This window comes from Nycticebus coucang, chromosome 3, assembly GCF_027406575.1.
Source record: "Nycticebus coucang isolate mNycCou1 chromosome 3, mNycCou1.pri, whole genome shotgun sequence".
Classification (NCBI taxonomy): Eukaryota; Metazoa; Chordata; class Mammalia; order Primates; family Lorisidae; genus Nycticebus; species Nycticebus coucang.
This window is the reverse complement of record NC_069782.1, coordinates 10,589,028-10,615,983: the sequence shown is the minus strand read 5'-3', so window position 1 is coordinate 10,615,983 and position 26,956 is coordinate 10,589,028. Positions and strand designations below refer to the sequence as shown.

Genomic DNA, 26,956 nt, shown 5'->3' with positions numbered 1-26,956 from the left:
GCATACAATAGGCATACAAAAGACACCTGATACACGGGGACAAGGGCCAGGGAGGGAAAAACATGACCCTTCCTTCCTTCTTTCCTGAGTGTCTGCCCTAAGTAAGGTTTGAGAAGAGAGAGATGCATGAGTTCAACCTGGTTCCTGAATTCCAGAGCCTCAGTCTCGTACAGCGGTTCTCAACCTGTGGGCTGTGACCCCTTTGTAACAATGCAAATACATCGCTGCATTAGGAAGGTTGAGAACCACTGGTCTAGCAGGAGAGCCAGACACCATAGGAAGGAAGGACGATGCCATTTAATGGGGCTGTAACAGAACACACATACTTCTGAAAGGGCACAGAGCTGGTAGCTCCTGCCTTTCTGGGCAATCCCAGAGTTGACATTCAGCATGCATGTTCCCAGTGAGAGGTGGGGAAGGGCATGCCAAGTGAGAAACAGCCTGTCCAAGGCAGGGAGGTACAGCTGAAGCAGGCAGGGGTTAGGGCCAGGGAGGCTGCAGAGCCTCCTAGGCCAATGCAAGAGCAGGAGCTTCCTCCTTCAGGCAGATGGTGATGCCATGGTAGGTGCATAGAAAAAGAGGACACGCCCAGGCAGATGTGCAGCTTGAAGAGACTCAGGTTGCTAGTAAAGGCTGTGTTGGAGGAGCCAGGCTGGAAGGGAAGAAGTCAATGAAGCTTGGACTAGGGCAGGGAAATTATTTTTGCTATGAACTTGGCAGGAAGATTGATGGCCTGCTGCTGGCTTGGGCTTGGTCCCTGAGTTTGCTTTAGGGGGCTAATGAAATACTTGAAGAGCAGATGGTTGTAATAATTTGGTTAAGAGAGAGCTGTGTGTCCGGTAGAGCCTGAGGCAAGCAAAGGAGCTGATGGTTGAGTAAGCCCTGGCCACGGCCCCCCAGGGCCCAGGAGTATCCATCTGATCTGAGCCCCCTGCCACATCTAGGGCTGAGCCTGGGGCAGTCTGGGGACCTGGAAAGGACCTCCTTTTAGTTGGAGGGGTGTTTGGATACTACTGTCCTCTCACCTTAACGTTTGTGCAAACCTTTTTGGATGGGGCCTGCAGCATTCATGTCTGAGTGCCTCCTAGGTACAGGGTTCCCCCTCAGGCAGGAAAGACGGGGAGCAGGGAGATTGCGGAGCCTAGAGGCAATCCTCTAACCCAGTGTGCAGAGCCAGAAAAGACTTTCCCAGAGAGCTAGCACCCAAGCCAAGTCCTGCAGTAGGAGTTCATCAGGAGAGACAGGGAGTGGAGAGATGGGAGAATGGGTGCAGGCCATGTGGCATCAGGCACAGTATGATGCATTGGCTGAGGGACTGGGACAGGGCTCATGGGAGCCCCAGCAGGGAGGGAGGGGAGAGAGGTGGGGGGAGTCAAGAAGGAATATGTAAATCTCACCTGAAACTGAGACTACACTTTGTCTCAAGGGCAGTGGGGGAGCCACAGAGAGGTTTTGAATTGAAGTGTGTCTTTTCCTTGAGACAGAGACTCGGGCGGCACCTGTGGCTCACAGGAGTAGGGCGCCAGCCCCATATGCTGGAGGTGGTGGGTTCAAACCCAGCCCTGGCCAAAAACTGCAAAAAAAAAAAAAAAGAGACAGAGTCTCACTCTGTCACTCTGAGTAGAGTGTCTAGAGTGTCCTAGCCTCATCATAGCTCACAGCAATCTGTCTCTTGAACTCAAGAGATCCTCTTGCCTCAGCCTCCCAAGTAGCTGGGACTACAGGCATGTACCACCATGCCTAGCTAATTTTTTCTATTTTTAGTAGAGACGGGGGCCTCACTCTTGCTCAGGCTGATCTCAAACTCCTGAGCTTAAGCAATCCACCTGCTTTGGCCTCCCAAAGTGCTAATATTACAGGCGGGAGCCACTATGCCCTGTCGGAGGAGTGTCTTGATAAGATTTACTCTTTGGGGAGCTCCTTCTGGTTGCCAAGGCAGGCTTCTGTGGGGGAGGAAGAGCAGAGTGATGAAGACAGGAAGGCGAGTCAGGAGGCGAGTCAATGAAGATATCCAGCACATTGCCAGCAGGCAGGAGATGTGGACAGAGAGGCTAACCACCCAGGAGATACGCTTGTCAGGACTTGGTGATGGTCAGAAGGTAAGGAGGAGGGAGGTACCCCAGATGACACCTGGACTTTTGTCTTAGGCAGTGGAGTTAGGTAGTAGTGAGGATGACCAAGGGGAGCAGGTTTGGGAAAGACTGAGGGGCCTGTGGGATATGATGGGGGTGTGCTGAGTACATGCCAGGCCTGTGCTTGGCCCTGGAACTCATGTCTCATCTGCTTTAGAGCACGAAGATGGAGAAACCAAGGCTTGGAAAGCTTCAGTAACTCGCCAAAGATCACAGAGCTGGGGTGTTAACTCAGGTTTCTGTGGTTTTGGCTCAATGATCAGCAAGGGAAGCAGTGAGAGAAGAGGCAGGAAGAAGTTGGTAGAGGGGAAGGGAGGAACTTGAATATGCAAAGGTGACCTCCCCTCCCCACCCCGACCATGGGCAGTGACCGTAGCCTGGCTGCAATTGAGCCCTAAGGAGGGCAAGGCAGGTACCAGCCCATCCCTCACCCAAGACTGCAGGAGGAGCACCACCTACCCACTTCGAGGCCTGTATCTGGGGAAATAAATACCAATTTACCACCCTAAGATTTCCAATCAATGAACATCAGTTGCTCAACCCTGATGCAGGGTTTATTTTCGAGCTGCTGGCTGGATCCAAAAATGGCATGAGAGGGGCGGTGCCTGTGGCTCAAAGGAGTAGGGCGCCAGCCTCATACGCTGGAGGTGAAGGGTTCAAACCCAGTTCTGGTCAAAACTGCAAAAAAAAAAAAAATGGCATGAGGCCAGAAGGAGGGGCTAAGCAGGGGCTAAGAAGAAGATCCGACTCTGATTTATTGAGGCCTCTGTGTGGGGCCAAGCTAAATGGCTCAGGCTCTGTGTAGGGGATGAGGTTGAAGCAGGAGGAAGGGTGGTGAAGGGCAAAGGTGTGAGGACCAGATTAGAGAATCCCACGGTGCTCTGAGGCTGCTGGAGCTTTCCTGGTTCTGGACTGCTGTGGTGCTAGGATGGGCACTGGCCTGGGCATCTGCTAGGCCTGCTAGGACAACTCAGAGAGATGGTGTTATGCAGGTGTTAAGGCATAGACTTCAGAAACACTGTCGGGTTTGAATCCCAGCAAGCCTTAGTGACCTACAGAACTGAGCTCTCCCTGAGCCAGGCCCTTTTGGAAGCATTGTAGATACATCCAGAGGCAAACCGCCTGGGTTGCTCACCAGTTGCTGCCAGCTTTGTCCCAAGGGCTTTTCCAGGCAGATCCTTGTCACTACTGAAGCCCTCACAAGCTAGTTAAGGAGGCAGCTCACCTGCCATTGTCCCTCTGAGTGTGCTTGACTGCCAGGTGCATCCATGGACAACGGCCATCCTCCTTGGCCCTTGAGCTTTCACAGCCAGAGGGAGTCACCAGGCTCATGTGGGTCAGAGCAGCTGCTGCCCTCTGTGAGCTCAGGGACAAGGTTTAACACTCTGGGCCTGGAGCCCTTACCTTCCAGAGCCTGTCTCCTCATCTGCACAGTGAGCTGGGCACATCTCTCTGCAGGCACCAAAGTCCCAGTGTTAGCTACATGGCCAGCATCGAGGCTTGGGCTGTTATCTCCCTTTGGTCTCATAGCCAAAGAAAGATCACAGGAACCAGGGATTTTATTGGGTTCACCACAGGCGTCAATCTAGTTTCCTGACCCTAGGTTGGGCTCAGCATTGAAGCAGTCCAGGGAGGAGGTGGGTCTCGTCAGGTAGAGGTTTTCTGCAGACTGAGGTCACACCCAGAGCTAGAACGCTTGGTACTTGCTTTGGACTTGGGATGCTTTGGGCCCCCAGGGTAGAGGCGACCATCTGCCTTACCTGGTTTCTGCCTACCAAGGCAGATCTTCAGACCTCAAGACCTCCTCGCCTGTCCAATCTTCCTCTCTGGCCAGCCTCATACCCTTCTGGACCCACGGCAAGCTCTTGCTTGTTCTCCAGCCCCCAGTCTCCATTTATGCCTTTCCCTCCACCCATCCACCAAAATCTGCAAAGACCACTCCACACCTGCTCAGCCCCAGCTCCTCACATAATCTTCTTGTTTTCCCAGGGTGATCAAGCACATGCCTTGTCCCCTGAGCACACAGCATCATGTGCACAGGGAGGAAAGGGCCAGATCTTCCCTGAACTTGAGCCTGAGAATACCCATTGGCCACAGAGACAGAGACATTCACTTTGTAAGGTCTGTCGGTTCCTACTAACTGTGTCCCACATAAAGTCGGGTCACTGTACTTTGGAAACCTGGCTGGGCCCCACTTACCAGCTGTCTGACCTCAAGCAAGTTACTTTCTCTCTCTTAGCCTCAATTTCCCACCACTAGAAAATAGGGGAAGCAGTAAGTAACATTCACCTACTTCTTTATCCCAAACACTAACTCAAAGGGCTTGTACATGCATAAGGTTCTTGTTGGCACATAGTAGGAGCTCAACTAATGCTGTTGCCCTCTGTTTTAGAGAATTGTTGTGAAAAGGCTCTAATTTCAGGCATGGTGAAAACAGAGTGAATTCTGGGGGTGGACCCAGCTTCTAGCCTGAGCTGTCTGGTTGGATGACCCTGGCAAACCTGAGTTCCCTTAACTAGAAAAGGGATCTTGCAAGACAGTTGTGATGATCTGCAAATATTTTTGTCTTTTTTTTTTTTTTTTGAGACAGTCTCCCTTTGTCATCCTTGGTAGAATCCAGGGGTATCATAGCTTACAGCAACCTCCAACTCGTGGGCTCAAGCAATTTTCTTGCCTCAGCCTCCCAAGTAGCTGGGACTACAGGCGCCCGCCACAACACCCGGCTATTCTTTTTAAAGATGGGGGTCTCGCTCTTGCTCAGGCTGGTCTAGAACCTGTGAGCTCAGGCAATCCACCTGCCTCAGCCTCCAAGAGTGCTAGGATTACAGGCATGAGCCACCGCGCCCAGCCTCTATTTCTTTCCTTTTTTTTGAGACAGAGTGTCACTTTGTGCCCTGGGTAGAGTATTGTGGCATCATAGCTCACAGCAACCTCAAACTCTTGGATCCCCTTGCCTCAGCCTCCCAGGTAGCTGGGACTACAGCTGCCCCCCACAATGTCCAGCTAGGTTTTTTTCTTTTTCCTATTTTTAATAGAGACAGGGGTCTTGAATTTCTGAGCTCAAGCAATCCACCCGCCTCAGCCTCCCAGAGTGCTAGGATTACAGGCACGAGCCACTGTGTACCCAGCCTGCAACTATTTCTAAGCATTTATCACTGTTGCCAGGTGGGCAAGGGCAGAGAGTTTGTCCTTTTGTTCACTGCTGTACTTCCACCTAGAACATTGCCTGGCGCATAACAAGTGCTCAGTGAATTATTTCTAACAAGAAAAGTAAGGTATAAAGCAAAGGATCTTACCCCAGAAGAACAAATGTGTTTTCTTCCGGCCCCCTCTTCTCCCTCCTTTCTCCTCTGTGTAATTCCCAGAGCAGCCAGCAACAGAACTCACCCCTGTGAGGGCAACCTCTGCTGAGCACTCCTTCCTGCCCCTCTGGCCAGTCCAGCCAGCTCAGGGCCCACTGTGTTTTCTGACTCATTCCAGTGTCTGGGGCTGACTTTATCTGGATGGCTCTTCAGACAGAATTGGGGTTACAGGAAATATGGTGGGGGGAGATTGGCTGGCTGCCTGGCTGTCTGGCAAGTGTTTGATGAATGACCTATAAGCCACTTTCTTCTGTCCCGCCCTTCATTCACTGTCTATATACAGCCAGGGAGTCAACAATATACCCCCTTCACTTGCCAGTTCTCCTGACTCCAAGGCTCCAAGGCTCCGAGGATGGTGTGTACTGCAGGAAATGCACCCCCACTTCTCAGCCAAGGACTGTGAAGAGTTAGCTAGTCAGTGCCTCTGTCAGGTTGTCCTGGAAACACTCACAGTTAATCTCACAGTCCTGCCCATCCACCGCAGCTCTGCAAGTACAAAGCAGCCTATCTAGGGGTTTGCCCTTGGCCAGCCCTTACCTACCTGCGTCTACAGATCTGTAGCAAGAGTTCCTAACCTTTTTTGACTGTGGACCCTTTTCCCATAAACGCACATGCACTCTCCACATAAAACATTGAACCCCCTGGACCTGAGCCTGAGAACCCAGATGATCAGCAGGGGTGAGGTAGGGAGCTGAGGGTAGCAGGTCCCAGAAGGGGCCTCCCTGAGTTTGAAGCCTAATTCTTCCTGCCCCTGCCTCTCCTCCCTGTCTTGTCCCACCCCCAGGGCTAAGGCCCAGGGGGGCTGTGTTTAAGCACAAGCCTCAATCATGTCCCTGGATCTGAAGCAGGCAGGCTTACTGGAAAGGGTCAAGAGCAACATGGTAGGAAGTCAGGGAGAGAAGCCACCCAAGAACAGCAATTCTACCCCCTCTCACCTCCTTCTGCCCTATCAGCCTCTTGTTTATTCTGAGACAGGATCTCACTCTGTCACTTGGGCTAGAGTGCAATGCTATCACCATAGCTCAAAGCAACCTCAAACTCCTGGGCTGAAGCAATCCTCCTGCTTCAGCCTCCTCAGTAGCTGGGACTACAGGTGCACCATTCCTAATTTTTCTTTTTCCTTTTTTTTGCAGTTTTTGGCAGGGGCTGGGTTGAACCCGCCACCTCCAGCATATGGGACTGGCGCCTTACTCTGATTTTTCATTTGAGCCATAGGCGCTGCCCTGATTTTTCTATTTTTTATAGAGATGGGGGTCTTGCTTTTGCTCAGGCTGGTCTTGCACTTCTGGCCTTAAAAGCAATCCTCCCACCCTGGCCTCCCAAATGCTAGGATTATAGGCGTGAATGCTGGTTCTGTGAGTTCGATGCAGACCTGAACCATATTAAGCTCAAATTTGGGGATAAGCTCTTTTCCTCTAAAAAATAGCCAGGGAGGGGCGGCGCCTGTGGCTCAGCGGGTAGGGCGCCGGCCCCATATGCCGAGGGTGGCAGGTTCAAACCCAGCCCCGGCCAAACTGCAACAAAAAAATAGCCGGGCCTTGTGGCTGGCGCCTGTAGTCCCAGCTACTTGGATGGCTGAGGCAAGAGAATCGCCTAAGCCCAAGGATTTGGAGGTTGCTGTGAGCTGTGTGACGCCACGGCACTCTACCAAGGGCAATCAGGTGAGACTCTGTCTCTACAAAAAAAAAAAAAGGTTTGTTTTTAAAAAATAGCCAGGGACTCCAATTTGGTGAGAAGGAAAGTGGGACAGAGCCAGACCAGACATGGACTAATCATCTGGAGAAAATCTGTAGTCAAAGCCTAGTAGTGCCTTCCTTGCAGTTTCCCCTGTGGCAGCCCCCTGCTGTCAGGGGTGTCCCTTTTGGCATGTTTGTGGGCCACAACAGAGATGTCTGCTCCTGCAGGGGGGTGGGGTGGGTGGGTGGGCTGCGGCAGATTGGACTGAATCACTACTACATTAGTTTCCCATTTTTGCTGCTACAAATACCACAAACATAGAGGCTTAAGACAACACAAATTTATTCCCTTACAGTTCTGGAGGCCTTAATTCCAAAATCAGTCTCATTAAGGGCTGGCATCTTTTTTAAGTTCTCAGGGGAAAACCCATTTCTTTGCTTCTGGTGGCAGCCTGCATTCCTTGGTTTGTGACCCCTCCTGGAACTGCTCCATCTTCTTGCTCTCATCACTGTATCTCCTACCTCCTCTCTCAGTTCCTGCTTTGCTCTTAAAAGAATCCCTGGGATTAAATCAGGCCCACCTGGACAATCCAGGCTCATGTCCCGGGCTAAAGATCCTTAATGTAATTAACATCTGCAAAGCCCCTCTTGCCCTCTAAGGTAATGGTCACCGGTTCCTGGGGGGTGGGGGGCACCAACAGCCTACTATAACTAGGCTGCAAACCTCTTACACCCTCCTAGTGTTTCAATGACTGAGAGAAAAAGGGTTGGGATTTTTTTTTTTTTGTGGTTTTTGGCCGGGGCTGGGTTTGAACCTGCCACCTCCAGCATATGGGACCGGCACCCTACTCCTTGAGCCACAGGCACCGCCCAGGGTTGGGATTTTTTACTTTGGGGTATTTCCTTCCTTCCTGACCTTGTATTTTAAGGTCTAGGCTTTACTAACCCTCCCCTTCCAACTAGAGAAAATCACTGCAGGGTCTCCTTGAAAGTCTGGTGGTGAGAAGTCTAAATCTAAGTGCTGGTGACAGGTACAGGGCCAGTTCCCTTGGCCAGAGGGTGCCTGCCTTAGCCCATGCCTGTTGGCTGTAATAAGCCCATGACCAAGGAGAATACAGAGAAGGGTCTGGGTCCTAGTTAGGGTGCCATGGAGGCCATGGGGCAGGTGAGGCTGCTAGGACAGTGCAGGTTGGCCAGAGCTGAACTGTGGCAGCAGAAGCTGGCCTAGTGCTGTGGGAATGGAGGAAGAAGCTGGGGGTTGGCGTCCCACACCAGAGGTGATGGAGATCGTGGTTGGCAGTGGCTCTGAGGTTGTGGAGAGAAAGTCTTTGCCCCACAGCATCTGAGGATGATGGCAAGGTCCTCACCAGACAAGAATAGCTCCAAAGTCCCAGACGTTGGGCCTTTTCTTTATAATGAGACAGCAGTGGAAGCAGGGGGGCAGAGGCAGAGCAAGAAGGCAGGGAGTCTTTCTTGCTACCTCTTCTCCATGCTCTGCATCTGCAAACTGAGGGAGGTGAAGCTGGCCAGGAGATCAGTCACTTCGTCCACCTATAGAATGAAACCGAGGCTCTGTTACAGGGTGCCAGGACCCCAAGGTCACCTCCCCAATACTATAGGCACAGTATTCAGGTATGTCTCTCCTCCCAGGACACATGGTGGCTTCTCTCTATGGAATAGCAGCCAAGGGTTAATCCTTGACACCAGGTAGACTTGGGGGGCTATCCCAAGAGGAGGGCCATTAGCACACGCTAGCCACTGGTGGCCACAAAGGAAGTGGACAGAGGTACTGAGGGCCACAGTGAGCTGCAACCCCACAGTCCCAACCTCTTTCTGATGTGAGTGTCTGGTGGCATCAGAGCAGAGATGGACTGGCCCTGGGGCTCCTGCCAGGCCCTGGGTCTGACCCATGACTGAGGCTCACCTGCTCTTTGGTGCTTGTCATCTGGAGGCGGGTACAGAGGTCATCCAGCCGTTCTTTCTGTTCATGCTGCCCTAGGCGCTCCAGGTACTCCCTCAGCATGTGGATGATCTGGAATGAGATGATTAACTGAGCCAGTCAGAAGGCAGAGGCCTCATACTGCTGCTGAAGCACACTAGGCCAGGTGTGGGGGCTTCTGCCTGTAATCCCAGCACTCTGGGAGGCCGAAGGTTCAAGAACAGCCTGGATAACACAGTGAGACTCCATCTCTCCAAAAAAAATTTTCTAATTAGCTGGAAATGGTGGTGGGCACCTGTAGTCCCAGCTACTCAGGAGGCTGAGGGAGGATCAATTGAGCCCAAGAATTTGAGGCTGCAGTGAGATATGGTCACACTGTCACACTCCAACATCAATTAAGTGTGAGACATAATCTCCTAAAAACAGTGTGTGTGCAGGGGGCACTGGAACAGGTGCCAAGTGGGGTCAGTGTGAAATAACCCAAGAGTCCTGGGCTAGAGGCAGGTATGTCTGTGGTCAGGGCAACATCTGTCTAGTGCTTGCTTGGTGCTGTGGGCTCAGCATAGGAGGGTCCTTACCTGCTTCACCTCCAGCTGCACAGCTTCTAGGCACTGGGAGTGGCCCTCCTGAAGGATGTTCAACTTGGACTTGGCCAGGTGCAGGGGTGTGCGGCCAGCTCGGTCCAGGGCATCTACACGGGCCCCTGCAGGTACAGGCAGAGGTGAGCATGCTGGGAGTGAGGGTGAGAGAGGAGAGAGAAGGGGAAAAGAAAGGGATTACATACCTCCTCGTAGCAGTGTGGTAATGACAGGGACATGGTTGGTGCAGGCCGCTGAGAAAAAAGAACAAAGACATAAGAATCCAGGGCCACTGGGCCTGGCCTATGTAGCCACTGGAAGGGATAGGGCTGTGTCTCTGAGTGTGCCTGTGCCAAATTATGCCTCCTGAAAAGGTATCACCAAGGTAGCACCTGGGTAGGAGTCAGCAATCAAGTCCAACTCCTTCCCTGTATAGCCTAGAGATGGGCCTGCCCCTGTACAAGCCATGGTGTGAGTCAGTGCACAGCTAGAACCAGCCAAAGGTCTCTCATCACACTTCCCCAGCAGAAGTGCCATTGAGCCAGCTTTGATTGCTGAATCAGTTCTGCCAAGAGCACAGCCAAATGCTCAGTGACTGTTAAGTCCATGAGACACAGGTTGGTGGGGAGCTCAAGATCTCCCTGGGCACTGGCTGGGAGATATTGCTGGGAACCTGCAGGACTCCAAGTTCTCCTTCTAAGGAGGCTGCTTTCACTGTAGAAAAGCCTGCCTTGGTGACTTCTGAGGCACTTACCCAGGTGCAGTGGTGTATTTCCTAGCCCATCTCGTTGGTTAGGATCAGCCCCGTGGTCTAGAAGCAGCTGCACTGGAAATAGGAAAACCCAAGAGAAACTGTTGGAGGCTTCCATCAACTTGACCTTGTACCCATAACCAAGCTCGTGAGGCCCATGTAAAGTGTAGAACACAGAATGCAAACATGGCTGCCTATATTGTTCCATTCACTTGTGATTTTTTTAATTTCTAATTTTTCTTTTTCTTTTTGAGACAGAGTCTCACTCTGTAACCCTGGGTAGAGTACCATGGCATCATAGCTCATAGCAACCTCAAACTTGGGCTGGAGCAATCCTCTTGCCTCAGCTTTCCAAGTAGCTGATTATGGTGTCTGTCATAATAATGGCTAGTTTCTCTATTTTTATTTTATTATTATTTTTTGAGACAGAGTCTCACTCAGTAGAGTGCTGTGATACCTCACAGCAACCTCAAATTCTAGGGTTGAAGCGATTCTCTTGCTTCAGCCTCCCGAGTAACTGGGACTACAGGTGCCCGCCACCATGCTCGGCCATTTTTTATTTTTTTAAGAGAGCAAATTCTCTTCATTGTGGTACAGGACAAAGCAAGGTAGCTGGAGAGAGTGAAAAGCCAGCCTCCATACCCCCTCCTCTAGGGCCCAAGGGGGAACAAGGGATTCAGTCTCTAGCCAGAGAACCCAGTCCCAGAGAGGGCACTAGAATGGGTGAGACACGACCCAGGTGAGGGTCAAGGTGGCTGGAGAGGAGAAACCAGACGTTTAGTGCACCATATATTCCTTGCATTTATTGAGCCAAAGTTGGCAGAAAGAGAAGCCTTCGAGGTGGAGATAAATGTGAGGAAACAGTTGTAGCTCACTTGCTCATAAAGGCTGTATATGTTCTGGAGACCATTCTCAAAATCTTTCTCTGTGAAGGGAACGTCCTCAATTAACACAGCGGAACGGACTTTGAAAAATATTCTGGGCATGGGCGGCGCCTGTGGCTCAACGGGTAGGGCGCCGGTCCCATATGCCGGAGGTGGCGGGTTCAAATCCAGCCCCGGCCAAAAAAAAAAGAAAAATATTCTGGGCATACACCCCACCTTCCATTCACTTGTTCATTCCCTTACTCATTCACTGTCGTGTGCAGGACACTAAGCGCAAGGAGTTGAGGAAGCTGGCAGGGCACCCTGGCCTTATGCACGTGTTATGGGACTTGGATGTTAAGGTGTTTTGTTTTGTTTTGGGTTTTGAGACAGAATCTCACTCTGTTGCCCCAGGCTAGAGTGCCGTGGTGTCAGCCTAGCTCACAGAAACTTCAAACTCCTGGGTTCAAATGATCCTCCTGCCTCAGCCTCCTGAGTAGCTAGGACTACAGATGGCTAGCCATAATACCTGGCTAATTTTTTTCTCTTTTTTTAGTAGAGGTGGGACTACAAATGCTCACCACAATGCCTGGCTAATTTTTTTCCTATTTTTAGTAGAGGCAGGGTTTTGCTCTTACTCAGGCTGGTCTCGAACTCTTGAGCTCAATGCATTCTCCAGCCTCGACCTCCCAAAGTGCTACAGATGTGAGCCACCTCGCCTAGACTGTATTCAGAACGTATAAAGAATTTCTATAGGGTGGGCGCAGTGGCTCATGCCTGTAATCCTAGCATTTTGGGAGACTGAAGCAGGTGGATTGCGTGAGCTCAGGAGTTTGAAACCAGCCTGAGCAAGAATGAGACCTCATCTCTAAAAAAAAATAGCTGGGCATTGTAGCAGGCCTCTGTAGTTCCAGCTACTTGGGAGGCTGAGGCAAGAGAATCCCTTGAACCCAAGAGTTTGAGGTTGCTGTGAGCTGTGATGAGACAAAGTGAGACTGTCTCAAAAAAGAAAAAAAGAAAAAAGAATTTCTATAAATCAGCCATATCATAGCTAATGCCTATGAACCCAGAACTATGGGAGGCAAAGGCACAAGGCTCTTTGAGGCCAGGAGTTCAAGATCAGCCTAAGCAACATAGCAAGACCCCATCTAGAAAAATTTAGCTCGGCCTGGTGGCATGCACTTATAGTCCTAGCCACTTGGGAAGCTGAAACAGGAGGATTGCTTGAGCCAGGAGTTTGAGGTTGCAGTAGGCTATGATGACACCATTACTTTCTAGTCCAGGCAATAGAGTGAGTTCCTGTCTCAAAAAACAAAACAAAATAGGCCAGTAAATACATGTACATGAAGAGGTGCTCAACTTCACTGGCCATTAGATAAATGCAAATTAAACCACAATGAGACATCACTATACCAGAATTGCTAAAATTAAAAAGAGACGATATCAAGTGTTGGCAAGGATGTGGGAAAATGTAGAACTCTGTTACATTGCTGGTTGGAGTAGGAGTGTGGGAAATGGTTTGGTAGTACCCACTGAAGTGAAATATATGTGTACCCTAGTGACCCAAAAATCCACTCCTAGGTTTACATTCCACATAAATGGCTGCTTATGGTCACAAAATCACACATATGACAATATTCACAGCAGCTTCTTTTATAACTAAAACTTGTAAATAGGCTCGGCACCTGTAGCTCAGTGGTCAGGGCACTGGCCACATACACCGGGGCTGGCAGGTTCGAACCTGGCCTGGGCCCGCCAAACAACGACAACTGCAACAAAAAAATAGCCGGGTGTTGTGGCAGGCGCCTGTAGTCCCAGTTACTTGGGAGGCTGAGGCAAGAGAATCACTTGAGCCCAAGAGTTGGAGGTTGCTGTGAATTGTGATGCCACGACACTCTACTGAGGGCGACATAGTGAGACTCTGTCTCAAAAAAGAAAACCTATAAATAACACAAATGTCCCAAAATAGGTAAATTGGGATATATCACAATGAAATATTAACGAACAGGGCGGCACCTGTGGCTCAAAGTGGTAGGGCGCCGCTCCCATATGCTGGAGGTGGTGGGTTCAAACCCAGCCCTGGCCAAAACACACACACACACACACACACACACACTAAATAAACAAACAATCAATTATATATATATATATAAAAAAAAGAAATACTAATGAACAAAAGAAAGAACAAGCTACAATCTACCTTCCTCCACCCATCTGTGGTTTCCACATTTGCAGATTCATTCCAACCCTAGACATGGAACTCGCAGAGGTGGAGGGCTGACTTTAAGGAACTTCAGTATATCCATGGAGTTCGATATTCAAGTGGGGTCCTGGAACCAATCCCCCCAGAATACCAAGGGTGACGGTATGATACATACAACATTCATGGACGAACCTCAAGGATATAATGTTGAGTGAAGGAGTATGCACAAAGGAGTGCATAACATGCTTCCATTTATGTGAAATTCAAAGCCAGGCAAAACTAGTCCATGGTGAACAAGGTCCAGATGGAGGTAAGGACTGCAAGGAATGCTGGAGGGTTCTGGGGTGCTAACAATATTCTCTATCTTGATCTAGTGGTGGTTACCCCAGTACATACACATACATAGTTCACTATTTGGCAGCAATACCACAACAAAAAGAAGAAAGAAAGATTCCCAAAAGAAGCAGTCCTGCTGCTGCAGCCAGCACTGAGTCAATGTTCCCTGTATATCTCCAATTCCTGGGCCCTATTTCCCAGGAGCTACGGCTCCTAAAATTCCTGGAGCAGTCTCCCAATTGGAGACCTCCCTTCAGCCTTAAAGTCAATCATATTCTTTCCCCAGGTACACTCATGCCCTGGGCTGGCAGAGCCGGTTCCGTAGGCTAAGGGAGAGAGAATGGCAGGGCACTGTGATGCCACATCCTCCTTATATCCAGTACAATTGGGCCTTCCAAGACTGTGGAGATAGCAGCTGTGGGGACATGCTACTTGCGTGGCCCTGCTCCCTCCTTCCTTCCCACGACTCACCAATCTGGTCATTGCCATTGCAGGAGGCAAAATGGAGTGCTGTGCGACCCTTGTCATCAGCTGCACAGGGATCCGCGCCATCTTCTAGCAGCTGCTGCACTGACACCACCAAGACAGAGGGAGGGAAGAGGAAAAAGTGGCAATGTTAGCTAAGTTACAGTCCCTGAGGGATGGACAGGGATGCTCAGAAGTCCCTCTAGACAAGTTGGCAATAATCCACGGGAAAGCAACCCCTCCTGGATAATGACCCCATGGGGACTGCCATGACAAGGGACATATTCTTCTGAGGGCACAACCAAGGGCAGTGGATTTTGAGAGCTCAAACTACATGTCTAGGAATAGAATGTTACGGGAGGCTCTTGGCCTCCAAGTTCAGGAATTCTTGAGTCACAGAAATTCCTAGCACAGACTGTGGACCCATCTCCGTAGCACAGCTTGGATATACATCCATTCCAGCTGGACACAGCTGCCCAAGCTATTGGCCAATGCTTACCTTGCCTCCAAAAGCAGCCTTTTAGGTAGAATAGAGGACAGGTTCTGGAGCCACACAGACAAAGACACAGGCTAAGCTAAGTCAAAAAGGAAGGAGGCCCGTGCTCTGTCCTGCCCCTCATGGATACCATCACATCCACTACAACATGACTCTTTATGCCCAGATTGCTAGGGAGTGCTTCAGAGTCACAGATTCGGGCTTGATGGGCAACCTACATCCAACTCAGCCACAGAGAGTAAACCTGTACCCCAAGACCCAAGTGCCACAAGAGGTTTGCAAGACCCTGAGACTATGACCCTGGCCCAATAGCCGGTCCAAGCACCTGCACCTGGAACTCAGCACCACTGCAGCCACTTGTAGGCTATGTCAGCCCTGCCACAAGAGGGACCACCTTGCCTAAGCCTTTCTATTGTAGGGAAAATGAAAATAGAAGAACCCCAAAAGCCCTCGACACCAAGGACATTAGCAGCAACCTATGCTACCATTACCACAAACTTCTATAGCCTATGCCACTGAGGTACCCACAGTTATTTCTGATGTTGAACACAGCTGACGAAGCTGCATAAAGACTATTCCATCGCACTATTCGGAAACAGAGTCTCCATACTCTTCCTAACAGGCATACCAAAACCCAACCGCAGGTCCAAGTTTTTCTCTATGAAAGCCACTCTAGAAAGTCTGGAAGAGGAAATCATCCCATCAGATGCACAGACCTCATTGCAGGGACACAGGAAACATGAAAAAGCGAAGAAATATCACACCTCAAAGGAACATCATAACTCTCTAATAACAGACCTTATTAAAAAGGAAGTCAACAAATTGCCAGAAAAGGAATTCAAAATAATGATCTTAAGCAAACTCAAAAAGACATAAGAAAACATAGATAGGCTGGGTGCCCATAGCTCAGTGGATAGGGCTCTGGTCACATGCGCTGGGGCTAGAGAGTTAGAACGTGGCCTGGGCCTGCTAAACAAACAAACAAAAAAATAGCTGGGCATGTGGCAGGTGCCTATAGTCCCAGCTACTAGGGAGGCTGAGGCAAGAATCGCTTGAGTCCAAGAGTTGGAGGTTGCTGAGAGCTATGACGCCACGGCACTCTACTGAGGGTGACAAAATGAGCCTCTGACTCAATAAAAAAATAAATAAAACATATATAGAAATGTCAAAAAAATCAGAAAAATAACTTCACAAAATAAACAAAAAATTCAACAAAAAGACATTATAAAAAAGAAGCAAGTAAGGCGAGTCGTGGTGGCTCAAGCCTGTAATCCTAGCACTCTGGGAGGCCAAGGCAGGTGGACTGCTTAAGCTCAGGAGTTTGAGACCAGTTTGAGCAAGACTGAGACCCCTATCTCTACTAAAAATGAAAAACTAGCTAGGTGTGTGGGAGGTGCCTGTAATCCCTGCTACTCCAGATGCTGAGGCAAGAGAATCGCTCGAGCCCAAGAGTTGAGGTTGCTGTTAGCTATTACGCCCCAGCACTCTACCAAGGGTAATACAGTGAGACTCTGTCTCAAAAAAAAAAAAAAAAAGAAAAGAAAGAAGCAGTTAAAGGATTCGATGAATACATGTAACATAACAAATATAATAGAAAGCTTCAACAGCAAACTTGATCAAGCAGAAGAATCAAAGTCTGAAATTGAAGATTTCAGACTTTATGTGAAGAATGTATGTGAAATCATACAGTCAGGGCGGCGCCTGTGGCTCAGTCGGTAAGGTGCCGGCCCCATATGCCGAGGGTGGCGGGTTCAAACCCGGCCCCGGCCGAACTGCAACAAAAAAATAGCCGGGCATTGTGGCGGGCGCCTGTAGTCCCAGCTGCTCGGGAGGCTGAGGCAAGAGAATCGCTTAAGCCCAGGAGCTGGAGGTTGCTGTGAGCTGTGTGAGGCCACGGCACTCTACTGAGGGCCATAAAGTGAGACTCTGTCTCTACAAAAAAAAAAAAAAAAAAAGAAATCATACAGTCAGAGAAAAAACTAAGAATGAAGAAGGAGTACACGGATAAAAGCATGGGAGTGGAAAGAGCTTGCTTGGGAGTATAAAGGCCTGGATTTAGGCCCCAGTTCACCCACAAATGGAAATAATCTCTGCCCTGCTAATTTCCAGAGCTGCTGTAATGAAAATAATGGATATGAAATTCCTTCTCTGAAAAGTAGGAAGGCACTATAAACTGTGGAGCATTATGTACTAACGTACATGGTGGAGCTGAAATACAGAAAATTGCTGCCGAACTCAATTTTAGAGCAATTTCAACGTTTTAGTCTCTTCTCCCCAGAAAACTTCTCAAGGACTTGAGTTCTTCCAGATGATGTCCAGATAGCTTGCCCTCCAGGAATCTTTCCCATCTCCTCAAGCTGAGTTAGCCCCTACCTCCTTCAAACCTGCTTAGTGCCCTGTTTATCCTGCTAATCTAATATTAACATCCTCTGCCATTTTAGAGTAATAATTGTTACTATACACTGAACATCAGCCAGGCATCGGGTTTGAATGCTAAGCCTCTCAATGACTCAGCAAGGTATTACATCCATTTTATAGACTAGAGGACTCAGGCCCAGAGAGATTATAAAAGACCCAAGTGGCCAGGTATGGTGGCTCATGCCTGTAATCCTAGCAATCTGAGAGGTCGAGGTGGGTGGATTGCTTGAGCTCATGAGTTCAAGATAAGCCTGAGCAAAAACCTGACTTTGTTTCTATTAAAAACAGAAAAACTGAGGCAAAGGATTGCTTGAGCCCAAGTTAGAGGTTGCTGTGAGCTATGACGCCACAGCACTCTACCCAGGGTGACGGCTTGAGACTGCCTCAAAAACAAAAAAACAAAAAACCAAGCTACATTTACCCAGATAATAGGAAGCAAATCTGGGATCTAAAATCAGTTTTCTCTGAACCTCTTGTCCAACTAAATACGTAACTTCAGGTTTTTTTTTTTTTTTAGAGACAGAGTCTCACTTTGTTGCCCTTGATAGAGTGCTGTAGCATCACAGCTCACAGCAACCTCCAGCTCTTGGGCTTAGGTGATTCTCTTGCCTCAGCCTCCTGAGTAGCCAGGACTACAGGCGCCTGCCACAATGGCCGGCTATTTTTGTTGCAGTTGCCGCTGCTGTTTTAGCTGGCTGGGGCTGGGTTCGACCCTGCCACCCTCAGTATATGGGGTCAGCGCCCTACCCACTGAGCCACAGGTGCCGCCCAGTTTTTTTTTTTTTTTTTTGAAATGGTATCACTTTATATTCTTCCAGGTTCAAGACCAGCCTGAGCCAGTTGGAGACTCCATCTCTAAAAATAGCTGGGTGTTGTGGCGGGCACCTGTAGTCCCAGCTAGTTGGGAGGCTGAGGCAAGAGAACTGCTTGAGCCCAGGAGTTTGAGGTTGCTGTGAGCTATGACGCCACAGCACTCTACTGAAGGTGACAAAGTGAGACTTTTGTTTCCCAAAAAATTAGCCAGGTGTCATGGTGGGCACCTGTAGCCTTAGCTGCTTGGGAGGCTGAGGCAGGAGGATCACTTAAGTCCAGCAGTTTGAGATTGCTATGAGCTAGACTGATGCCATGGCACTCTTGCCTGGGCAACAAAGTGAGACTCTATCTCAAAAAAAAACGCACAAGGCTTGGTGCCTGTAGCTTAGTGATTAGGGTGCTGGCCACATACACCGGGGCTGGCGGGTTCAAACCTGCCCCGGGCCTACAAAACAACAACAACAACAAAAAAAATAGCCAAGCGTTGTGGTGGGTGTCTGTACTCTCAGATACGTGGGAGGCTGAGGCAAGAGAATCGCTTAAGCCTAAGAGTTTGAGATTGCGGTGAGCTGTGATGCCATGGCACTGTACCGAGGGTGACATAATGAGACTCTGTTTCAAAAAAAAATTAATTATTTAAAATAAAGAAATTAAAATTGTGGTTTTAATAGGAAAATGGAATTACAAGGTGATTTTTGCCTTCAACTTTATAAGCTTTTAAGGAATCACACAGTGAAGTATTTATTCTATAAATAAGAAAATGATGCTTCCGGGCAGCGCCTGTGGCTCAAGGAGTAGGGCGCCAGTCCCATATGCCGGAGGTGGTGGGTTCAAACCCAGCCCCGGCCAAAAAAAAAAAAAAAAAAAGAAAATGATGCTTCCATGTGTTTAAAACTGGTTACAAAGACTATGGAAAATTTTATGGGCTCAGCGCCCATAGCTCAGCAGTTAGGGCACCAGCCACATGGACCAGGGCTGGTAGATTTGAACCTGGCCTGAGCCTGCTAAAGAAAAAGACAATAAGGCGGTGCCTATAGCTCAAAGGAGTAGGGCACCAGCCCCATATGCCAGAGATGGCGGGTTCTAACCCAGCCCCGGCTGAAAACTACCAAAAAAAAAGAAAAAAAGAAAAAGACAACAACAAAAAAAGGCCAGGCATTGTGGCGGGTGTCTATAATCCCAGCTACAAGGGTGCCTGAAGCAAGAGAATTGCTTCAGCCCAAGAGTTGGAGATTGCTGTGAGCTGTGATACCACAGAACTCTACTGAGGGTGACATAATGAGACTCTGTCTCAAAAAAAAAAAAAAAGAAAAAAGAAAATGTTATGATACAGAAAAAAAACCATGCAGGCTACAAAATGTGTACAGAGGTTTGCAAATCCATAAGAAAATTTCTATGCATAGGAAAAAGGAAAAATTGACCAAAATATTAAAAGAAATTAGTTTCTTTATTGACATACATGTAGATGTTTTTCTTGTATATTTTCCTAATTTCCAAAACTAGAGTATAGTGGCATCATCATAGCTCACTGCTACCTCAAACTTCCTGGCTCAAGCAATCCCTCTGGCTCAGCCTCCTACATAGCTAAAACTATAATATGTGCCACCATGCCCAGATACTTCTATTTTTTTGTAGAGATGGCTAAGTTGCCCAGGCTGGTCTTAAGTTCCTGGCCTTGAGCAATCCTCCTGCCTTGGCATCCCAAAGTGCCGTGATTATGGGCATGAGCCACTACACCTGGTCAGACTTTAAATGGTAAAAAGGACTTTACAGATTTGACCAAGGTTAAGGACTTGAGATGCGGAGATTATCATGGATTATCCAGGCCCAATCTAATTACATGAGTCCTTTATTTTTTTTGTGAGACAGAGTTTCAAGCTGTCACCCTGGGTAGAGTGCCGTGGTGTAATAGCTCACAGCAACCTCCAACTCGGGCTCAAGCGACCCTTTTGCCTCAGTTTTTCTATTTTTAGCAGAGATGGGGTGTCACTCTTGCTCAGGCTTGTCTCAAACTCATAGCTCCAGCAATCCACCCGCCTCAGCCTCCCAGATAGCTAAGGTTACAGATGCGGTCCACCACGCTCGGCCGAGTCCTTTATTTATTTATTTTTTATTTTTTGGAGACAGAGTTTCACTTTGTTGCCCTTGGGAAAGTGCCGAGTATCATAGCTAACAGCAACCTCAAACTCTTGGGCTCATACAATTCTCTTGCCTCAGTCTCTCCAGTAGCTGGGACTATAGGTGCCTGCCATAATGCCCAGCTATTTTTAGAGATGAGATCTCACTCTGGCTCAGACTGGTCTTGAACCTGCGAGCTCAGGCAATCTATCTGAGTCATCTCAGAGTGCCGGCCTACATAAGTTCTTTAAATCGAAGAGCTTTTGTCTGCTGCCAGAACCAGAGAGACGGCAAGGTGAGGATTCAGCCCACTGTTGCTGCCTTTGAAAATAGAGGAAGAAGCCATGAGCCAAGGAACACGGGAAAGTCTAGAACCTGGAAAAAGAAAGGAGAACAGATTCTCCCTGAAAGCCTCCAGAAAGAAATGCAGCCCTGGCTAGGTGCAGTGGCTCACACCTGTAATCCTAGCACTCTGGGAGGCTGAGTAAGGAGGATTCCTTGAGCTCAGGAGTTTGAGACCAGCTTGAACAGGAGCAAGACTTCATCTCTACTAAAAAAATAGAAAAATTACCTGAGCATGTGGGCATGTGCTCATAGTCCCAGCTACTCAGAAGGCTAAGGCCAAGGGCAACACAGTCTTACTCTGTCTCAAAAAAAATAAAATAAAGCAAAAAAGGAGGGCATGCTGGCCCAAGCCTATAGTAGTCCCATCTACTTGAGGGGCTGAGGCAGGAGGATGAGTTGAGCCAGGAGTTTAAGGTTGCTGTGAGTTATGATGAAGCCATGGCTCTCGAGGCCAGGCAACAATGCTGTCTCAAAAAAATCCAGAAATGCAGCCCTGATGACAGCTGCATTTTAGCCTGGTGAGACCTATGTTGGACTTCTGACGTATAGAACTGTATGACAATAAATTTGTGTTGTTTAGACCAGCAAGTTGGGGTAATCTGTTGAAACATCCATAGAAAACTAATGCAGCACTTTTCTTTGACTAATAGAATTAAGTCAGTGGATAAAATTAAACGTTTTGTCCTAAAAATCTGCTGTCTCCAACCCTTGGGCTACAGACAAGTATTCATCTATGTTAGAATCCAGGCCACACAACATCATCACCATTGCACTGCCTCCCATCCCCCACCCCAACCCAGGAAAAGTGTCTTTCTTCCATAAAACTGGTCCCTGCTGCCCCAAAAAGTTCCAGACTGTGCCCTGTCAGGAACCAGGTGACACACAAGGTGAGCAGCAGGTAAGCCAGCAAAGCTTCATCTATTCACCATCACTCACATCACTGCCTGAGTTCTGTCTCCTGTCCCATCTCCCCTCAACATCCCCCCTCCTGTCCATGGAAAAACTGTCTTCCATGAAACCAGTCCCTGGTGCCAAAATGGTTGGGGACCACTGTTATAAACTGACCTTGCGTCTTTGATGTTACTACTGCCCTGTCAGCTAGTGAATATCGGACAGCAACAATAAAAAACCAGTGTCTTCCTCTCATGCCTGCTACAGGCACCCACCACAACACCTGGCTATTTTTAGAGGCGAGGTCTAACTCTGGTTGGCTTTTTCCTTCCCCAAGCAGCCCATGGGTCCCTGGTGCTGGACCCACCATGTACACTCACCTGTTTCCACATCATTGGCATTGGCTGCATCCCTCAGCCTCTTCAGAGCTGTGAAGAGAATAAATAATATCAGTTAAAAAAAAAAAAAAGTAGTAGGGGCCAGGCACAGTGGCTCACGCCTGTAATCCTAACACTCTGGGAGGCCGAGGCGGGTAGATTGCCTGAGCTCACAGGTTCAAGACCAGCCTGAGCCAGCTACCTGGGAGGCTGAGGCAAGAGTTTGAGGTTGCTGTGAGCTATGACGCCACAACACTCTACCAGGGGCGAGAAAGTGAGACTCTGTCTCAAAAAAAAAAAAAAAAAAGTAGTGATGAAACAGTCCTAAAAATTTGCAGTCTCCAACCAACCAAGGAGATGGTTTCCTAGTTAACCCACCCTTCAGCCACAAAAGCATCTAAAGGAAAACAAATGTGCCAGGATATGAGAGATACCACCCTGGAACAAGGAGAAACTTGAACTGAGGTGTGACTAGTACAGTCTACACTGTCTAGCAATTTCTCCAAGGCTGTTGGAGCCAGATCTGATCTCTGCCACCAGTAATAGCCAGGTGACCTTGAGAAAACCAGTTAACCAGTTAACCCCTGGTCCTCGGGTCTATTTTTTTGTTTTTTATAGAGACAGAGTCTCATTTTATCACTGTCGGTAGAGTGCCATGGCGTCACGCAGCTCATAGCAACCTCCAATTCCTGGGCTTAGACAATTCTCTTGCCTCAGCCTCCCGAGTAACTGGGACTATAGGCACCTGCCACAAAGCCCAGCTATTTTTTTGTTGCAGTATGGCTGGGGCTGGGTTTGAACCCGCCGCCCTCGGTATATGGGGCCGGCGCCCTACCCACTGAGCCACAGGAGCTGCCCAGTATTGTTATTTTTTTTAGACAGTCTATCTCTGTTGCCCCTGCTAGAGTGCAGTGGCATGGTCATAGCTCACTGCAGCCTCTAACTTCTGGGTTCAAGTGATCCTCCTGTCTCAGTTTCCCAAGTAGCACCACCATGCCTGGCTTATTTTTCTTCTCCTTTCTTTCTGTTTTTTTTTTTTTAGACAGTCTTACTCAGTTGCCCTGGGTAGAATGCCGTGGCGTCATAGCTCATAGCAACCTCAAACTCTTGGGCACAAGTGATCCTCTTGCCTCAGCCTCCCAAGTAGCTCGGACTATAGGCACCTGCCACAATACCTGGCTAGTTTTAGAGACGGGGTCTTGCTCTTGATTTGTAGAGACAGAATCTCCCTTCTGTTCAGCCAAGTCTCCAAATCCTGATCCTCCTACCTCAGCCTCCCATAGTGCTAGGATTTACAGGCATGAGCCACTGCACTCCGCCGCATTAGGTAATTTCTTTCTTTCTTTTTTTTTTTTGTAAGAGACAGAGTCTCACTTTATCACCCCCGGTTGAATGCTGTGGTGTCACAGTTCACAGCAACCTCCAACTTCTGGGCTTAGGCGATTCTCTTGCCTCAACCTCCCGAGTAGCTGGGACTACAGGCACCCACCAGAACGCCCGGTTTTGTTGCAGATTGTACCGGGCGGGTTCGAAACTGCTACCCTCTATATACGGAGCCGGAGCCCTACCCACTGAGCCACAGGCGCCGCCCTCATTAGGTAATTTCTAAACAGAAACTGTTGTGCCTTGCAGTGACACTATCTGTATATTTTGGAGGTTAATAGAAAGCAATGCCTTTGTCATCAGAGAAATGGTCAAAAATCACAAGTCAGGCTCCGCGCCTGTAGCACAGTGGTTATGGTGCCAGCCACATAAACGGAGGCTGGAAGGCTTGGGCCAGCTGAACAACAATGACAACTGCAACAAGAAAATAGCTGGGCATTGGGGCGGCTCCGGTGTCTCAGTGAGTAGGGCGCCAGCCCCATATGCCCAGGGTGGTGGGTTCAAACCCATCCCCGGCCAAACTGTAACAAAAAAATAGCCAGGTGTTGTGGCGGGCGCCTGTAGTCCCAGCTGCTTGGGAGGCTGAGGCAAGAGAATCGCGTAAGCCCAAGAGTTACAGGTTGCTGTGAGCCGTGTGACCTCATGGCACTCTACCCAAGGGCAGTACAGTGAGACTCTGTCTCTACAAAAAAAAAAAAAAAGAAAAAGAAAATAGCCAAGCATTGTGGCGGAGGCATGTATTCCCACCCCAGGAGTTTGAGGTTGCTATGAGCTGTGACACCACAGCACTTTACTGAGGGCACATAGTGAGGCTGTCTCAAAAAAAAAAAAAAAATCACAAGTCAGATACATAACAATTCCTTACACTCATGTAGCACTTTATGGTCTATACATACTTCCAAATTCTCATTTAATATTCACAAGATGCGATGTGGGTAGAATCATAGGTCTAGAAGGGACTAAAAGATCCCATTCTTAATCTTTCATACTCTAAGTTTCTGTCTCATCCATAAAATGCTGAAAACAATATGGTAGATGTACCAGAGGAGGACTTTGAATATGGCTGACATGGGTTCTAATACCAGAACACTCTCCACATGACTTGGAGTAAGTCAATTTCCTTGAGCCTCAATTTCCTCCTCAAAAAAATGGGAACAATTTCTGTATCTCAAAGAGTTCTTATGACTAGAAACGATCATGTATCAACAAACATGTTCATTACCTTACTTAACTCATTCACATAAGGCAGGTATTATACTCATTTCACAGATGAGAAACTAAGGCTGGAAGGATTTAGTTTCCCTAAGGCCTAAACGTGGTAGAGGAGTTTGCGCACTTCAACATTACTACAACTTAGTTACAGACGCTGGCCTTTCCTCTCTCTGATAATAAAAGTGTCCTCTAGGGAGGCGCCCGTAGCTCAGTGGGCTCAGTGCCAGCCACACACACTGAGGATGGCGGGTTCGAACCCAGCCCGGGCCAGCAAAAACAACAATGACAACTGCAACAACAATAAAAAAAATAGCCGGGAGTTCTGGCAGGAGCCTGTAGTCCCAGCTCCTTGGGAGGCTGAGGCAAGAGAAAAGCTTGAGCCCAAAAGTTTGAGGTTGCTGTGAGCCATGATGTCACAGCGCTCTACTGAGGGTGACACAGTGAGACTCTGTCTAAAAAAAATAAAAATAAATAAATGAATAAAATTAAAAGTGTCCTCCCAAACCCTATGTTGTTATCTACTAATAAACAGATGGAGTCATGGAAAGTTTCTATTCAGATATTGCCAAGTGGCTGGCTCCGAGCAGAAAGCCTTAAAAAAAATTTATAGTCCTTTGCAGCTATAATAATAATATTTATCATTATCACAGAAAGGAGACACTCTGGGCCCTTAGTGAAGACGTCGGAGAACTCCAGGCTGAGGTTGGCGGGCGGTCAGGGCCGGTTCTCACTCGCCCAGGTGGCCGCGCTACCGGCTGCAGGCAGCCTCGCCCCGCCCCCTCGGTCTCCGCCGCGCCGCTCCCGCTGCTCACCGTGCACCTCCTTGCCCGTGGGCCCGAGCCGGCGGTGGGGCCTAGCGGCGCGCCTCAGCCGGCCAGCGGGGATCTTACAGCGCAGCTCATCGCGCGGCTCCGAGTCCTGCTGCCACAGGACATGGAGGTAACGCAGCGGGGACTGGGCCGCGCTGGACGCCCGGACAGGGAGGCCTGCGCCGCCGCCCAGCGCAGAACCAAAGTCTGCAAAGGAGAAGAGGCCCTCGGCGCCAGTTAGCGGCTCCGGCGCCACCGCGCACTCGCCATCGGAGCTCGAGCGGCCGGAGCGAGCCTCGTCGTCCGCGTCCCCGGCGGCGGCTGCCATGGCAACGGCTCTGCGCGGGCCCGGCAGCCAGAGCCTCGTTCCCGACCGACCCACGGACCTACTTCCCTCCGCTCTGTCTTGCTGTCAGACAGCTAGAGGGCGGGCCGGGCCTGCTTCCACGGCAACCGAGAGGGGGCGGGCTTGGGTGGCTGGAGCTGTCGGATCAATGGCGACCCTGCCAGTCTAAACTCTCCACAACCAATCGGAGAGGGAGGACATAGTACAAGCAAGAGAATTGGACAGGTTGTCTGGCCGGGAACCAATCAAAAATTTGAAGTGCCCATGGCTCTCGCCGTATGTCGCCACCGGAGCCAATAAAACAGCTGAGTTTACGACACCCCCCCCTCCTTCCTGTACCCGCCACGTGATGAAAGATAACGGGCAGCTGCTTTAAGCCAATCACCTTAAGGCGATCTGCAGCCTCTCACAAAGGAAAGTGAAGAAGCCACGCTATACCTGGTATATAGTTCGTTTTACATCAATGAACGCAAAAAGGAAAAAAAAAAAAAGAACTTTCCCCACAAACGCATAATGTATGTGGGAAAATATGTTCAAATTTGGAGACATCAAGGCCGGGGGCAGTGGCTCACGCGGTCACAGGTTCGAGACCAGCCTGAGCCAGAGCGAAACCTTATCACTAAAAAGTAGCCGGATGTTATGGCGGGCGCCTGTAGTCCCAGCTGCCTGGGAGGCTGAGGCAAGAGAGTCGCTTAAATCCTAGAGTGTTAGGTTGCCTACCCAGGGCAACGCAAAAAAAAAATTGGGACGGGGGGGGTAGGCCGTGCCATATACCGGCGGTGGTGGGTTCAAACCCAGCCCTGGCCAAAAAAAAAAAACCTGTAAAAAATTTTTTTTGTGGTATCACTATAAACTGTTGAGCAATAGCTTTCAGTGAGATAAATTTACATCAGAGCAATACTTAAATCCGTCAGCTGGCCACTGAGTAGTCGACTATGCAAGGCAGGTGCAGTGTTTTGTAAGACTTTGCATAGCCCCGAACCCCACAAAGACTTCTATAAGGTAGGCAAGGACTATCCCTATAGTATATCCCCGTATTATAGACGAGTAGCTAAAAGCCGAGAGATATGGGACTTTTTCGTGATTGCCCACCTCTCATTGGACCAGTTCTTGTGTGCAGGCAAAACTTCTCATGTATAAACCCTCTAACACAGCCCGGCGCGGTGGCTCACGCTGCAATCGTAGCACTCTGGGTGGCTGAGGTGGTTGGATTGTTTGAGTTCAGAATTTATAAACAAGCCTGAGCAAGAGCCAGACCCCATCTCTGCTAAAAATAGAAAAACTAGCCCGGTGTAGTGGCGCATGCCTGTAGTCCCAATTATTCCTATGACTAACGCAGAAGGATTGCTTTAGTCCAAGAGTCTGAGGTTGCTGTGAGCTATGATGCTACATCACTGTACCTAGAGTGACAGAGTGAGACTCTGTTAAAAAAAGAAAAAAAAA

The 26,956-nt window shown here is 49.0% G+C and overlaps 1 protein-coding gene across 2 annotated transcripts; it reads right to left on the bottom strand.

Moving 5' to 3' along the window:
- Positions 1 to 7,496: 7,496 nt before the first annotated feature.
- Positions 7,497 to 25,688, bottom strand: ANKRD54 (ankyrin repeat domain 54). 2 transcript variants are annotated; one of them, XM_053584023.1, is made up of 8 exons: positions 25,171 to 25,688; positions 21,767 to 21,814; positions 14,312 to 14,410; positions 10,442 to 10,513; positions 9,894 to 9,941; positions 9,688 to 9,812; positions 9,095 to 9,202; positions 7,497 to 8,721 (listed from the first exon to the last, which is right to left on the bottom strand). In XM_053584023.1, exons 1-8 carry the CDS (start codon positions 25,493 to 25,495, stop codon positions 8,647 to 8,649), a joined length of 900 nt encoding a protein of 299 aa, XP_053439998.1. In that variant the 5' UTR covers positions 25,496 to 25,688; the 3' UTR covers positions 7,497 to 8,646. The 2 variants fall into 2 exon arrangements, with proteins under 2 accessions (XP_053439998.1, XP_053439999.1); XM_053584024.1 differs by lacking the exon at positions 25,171 to 25,688 and having other exon boundaries at positions 14,312 to 14,405.
- Between the last annotated feature and the right edge of the window lie 1,268 nt (positions 25,689 to 26,956).

Coding starts and splice junctions, on each gene's coding strand:
- ANKRD54 (XM_053584023.1), bottom strand. CDS start 25,495: ATGGCAGCCGCCGCCGGGGACGCGGACGACGAGGCTCGCTCCGGCCGC. Junction 21,815..25,170: donor CACGGGCAAGGAGGTGCACG/GTGAGCAGCGGG, acceptor TTCTCTTCACAG/CTCTGAAGAGGCTGAGGGAT. Junction 9,942..10,441: donor AAATACACCACTGCACCTGG/GTAAGTGCCTCA, acceptor CTTTTTTCTCAG/CGGCCTGCACCAACCATGTC.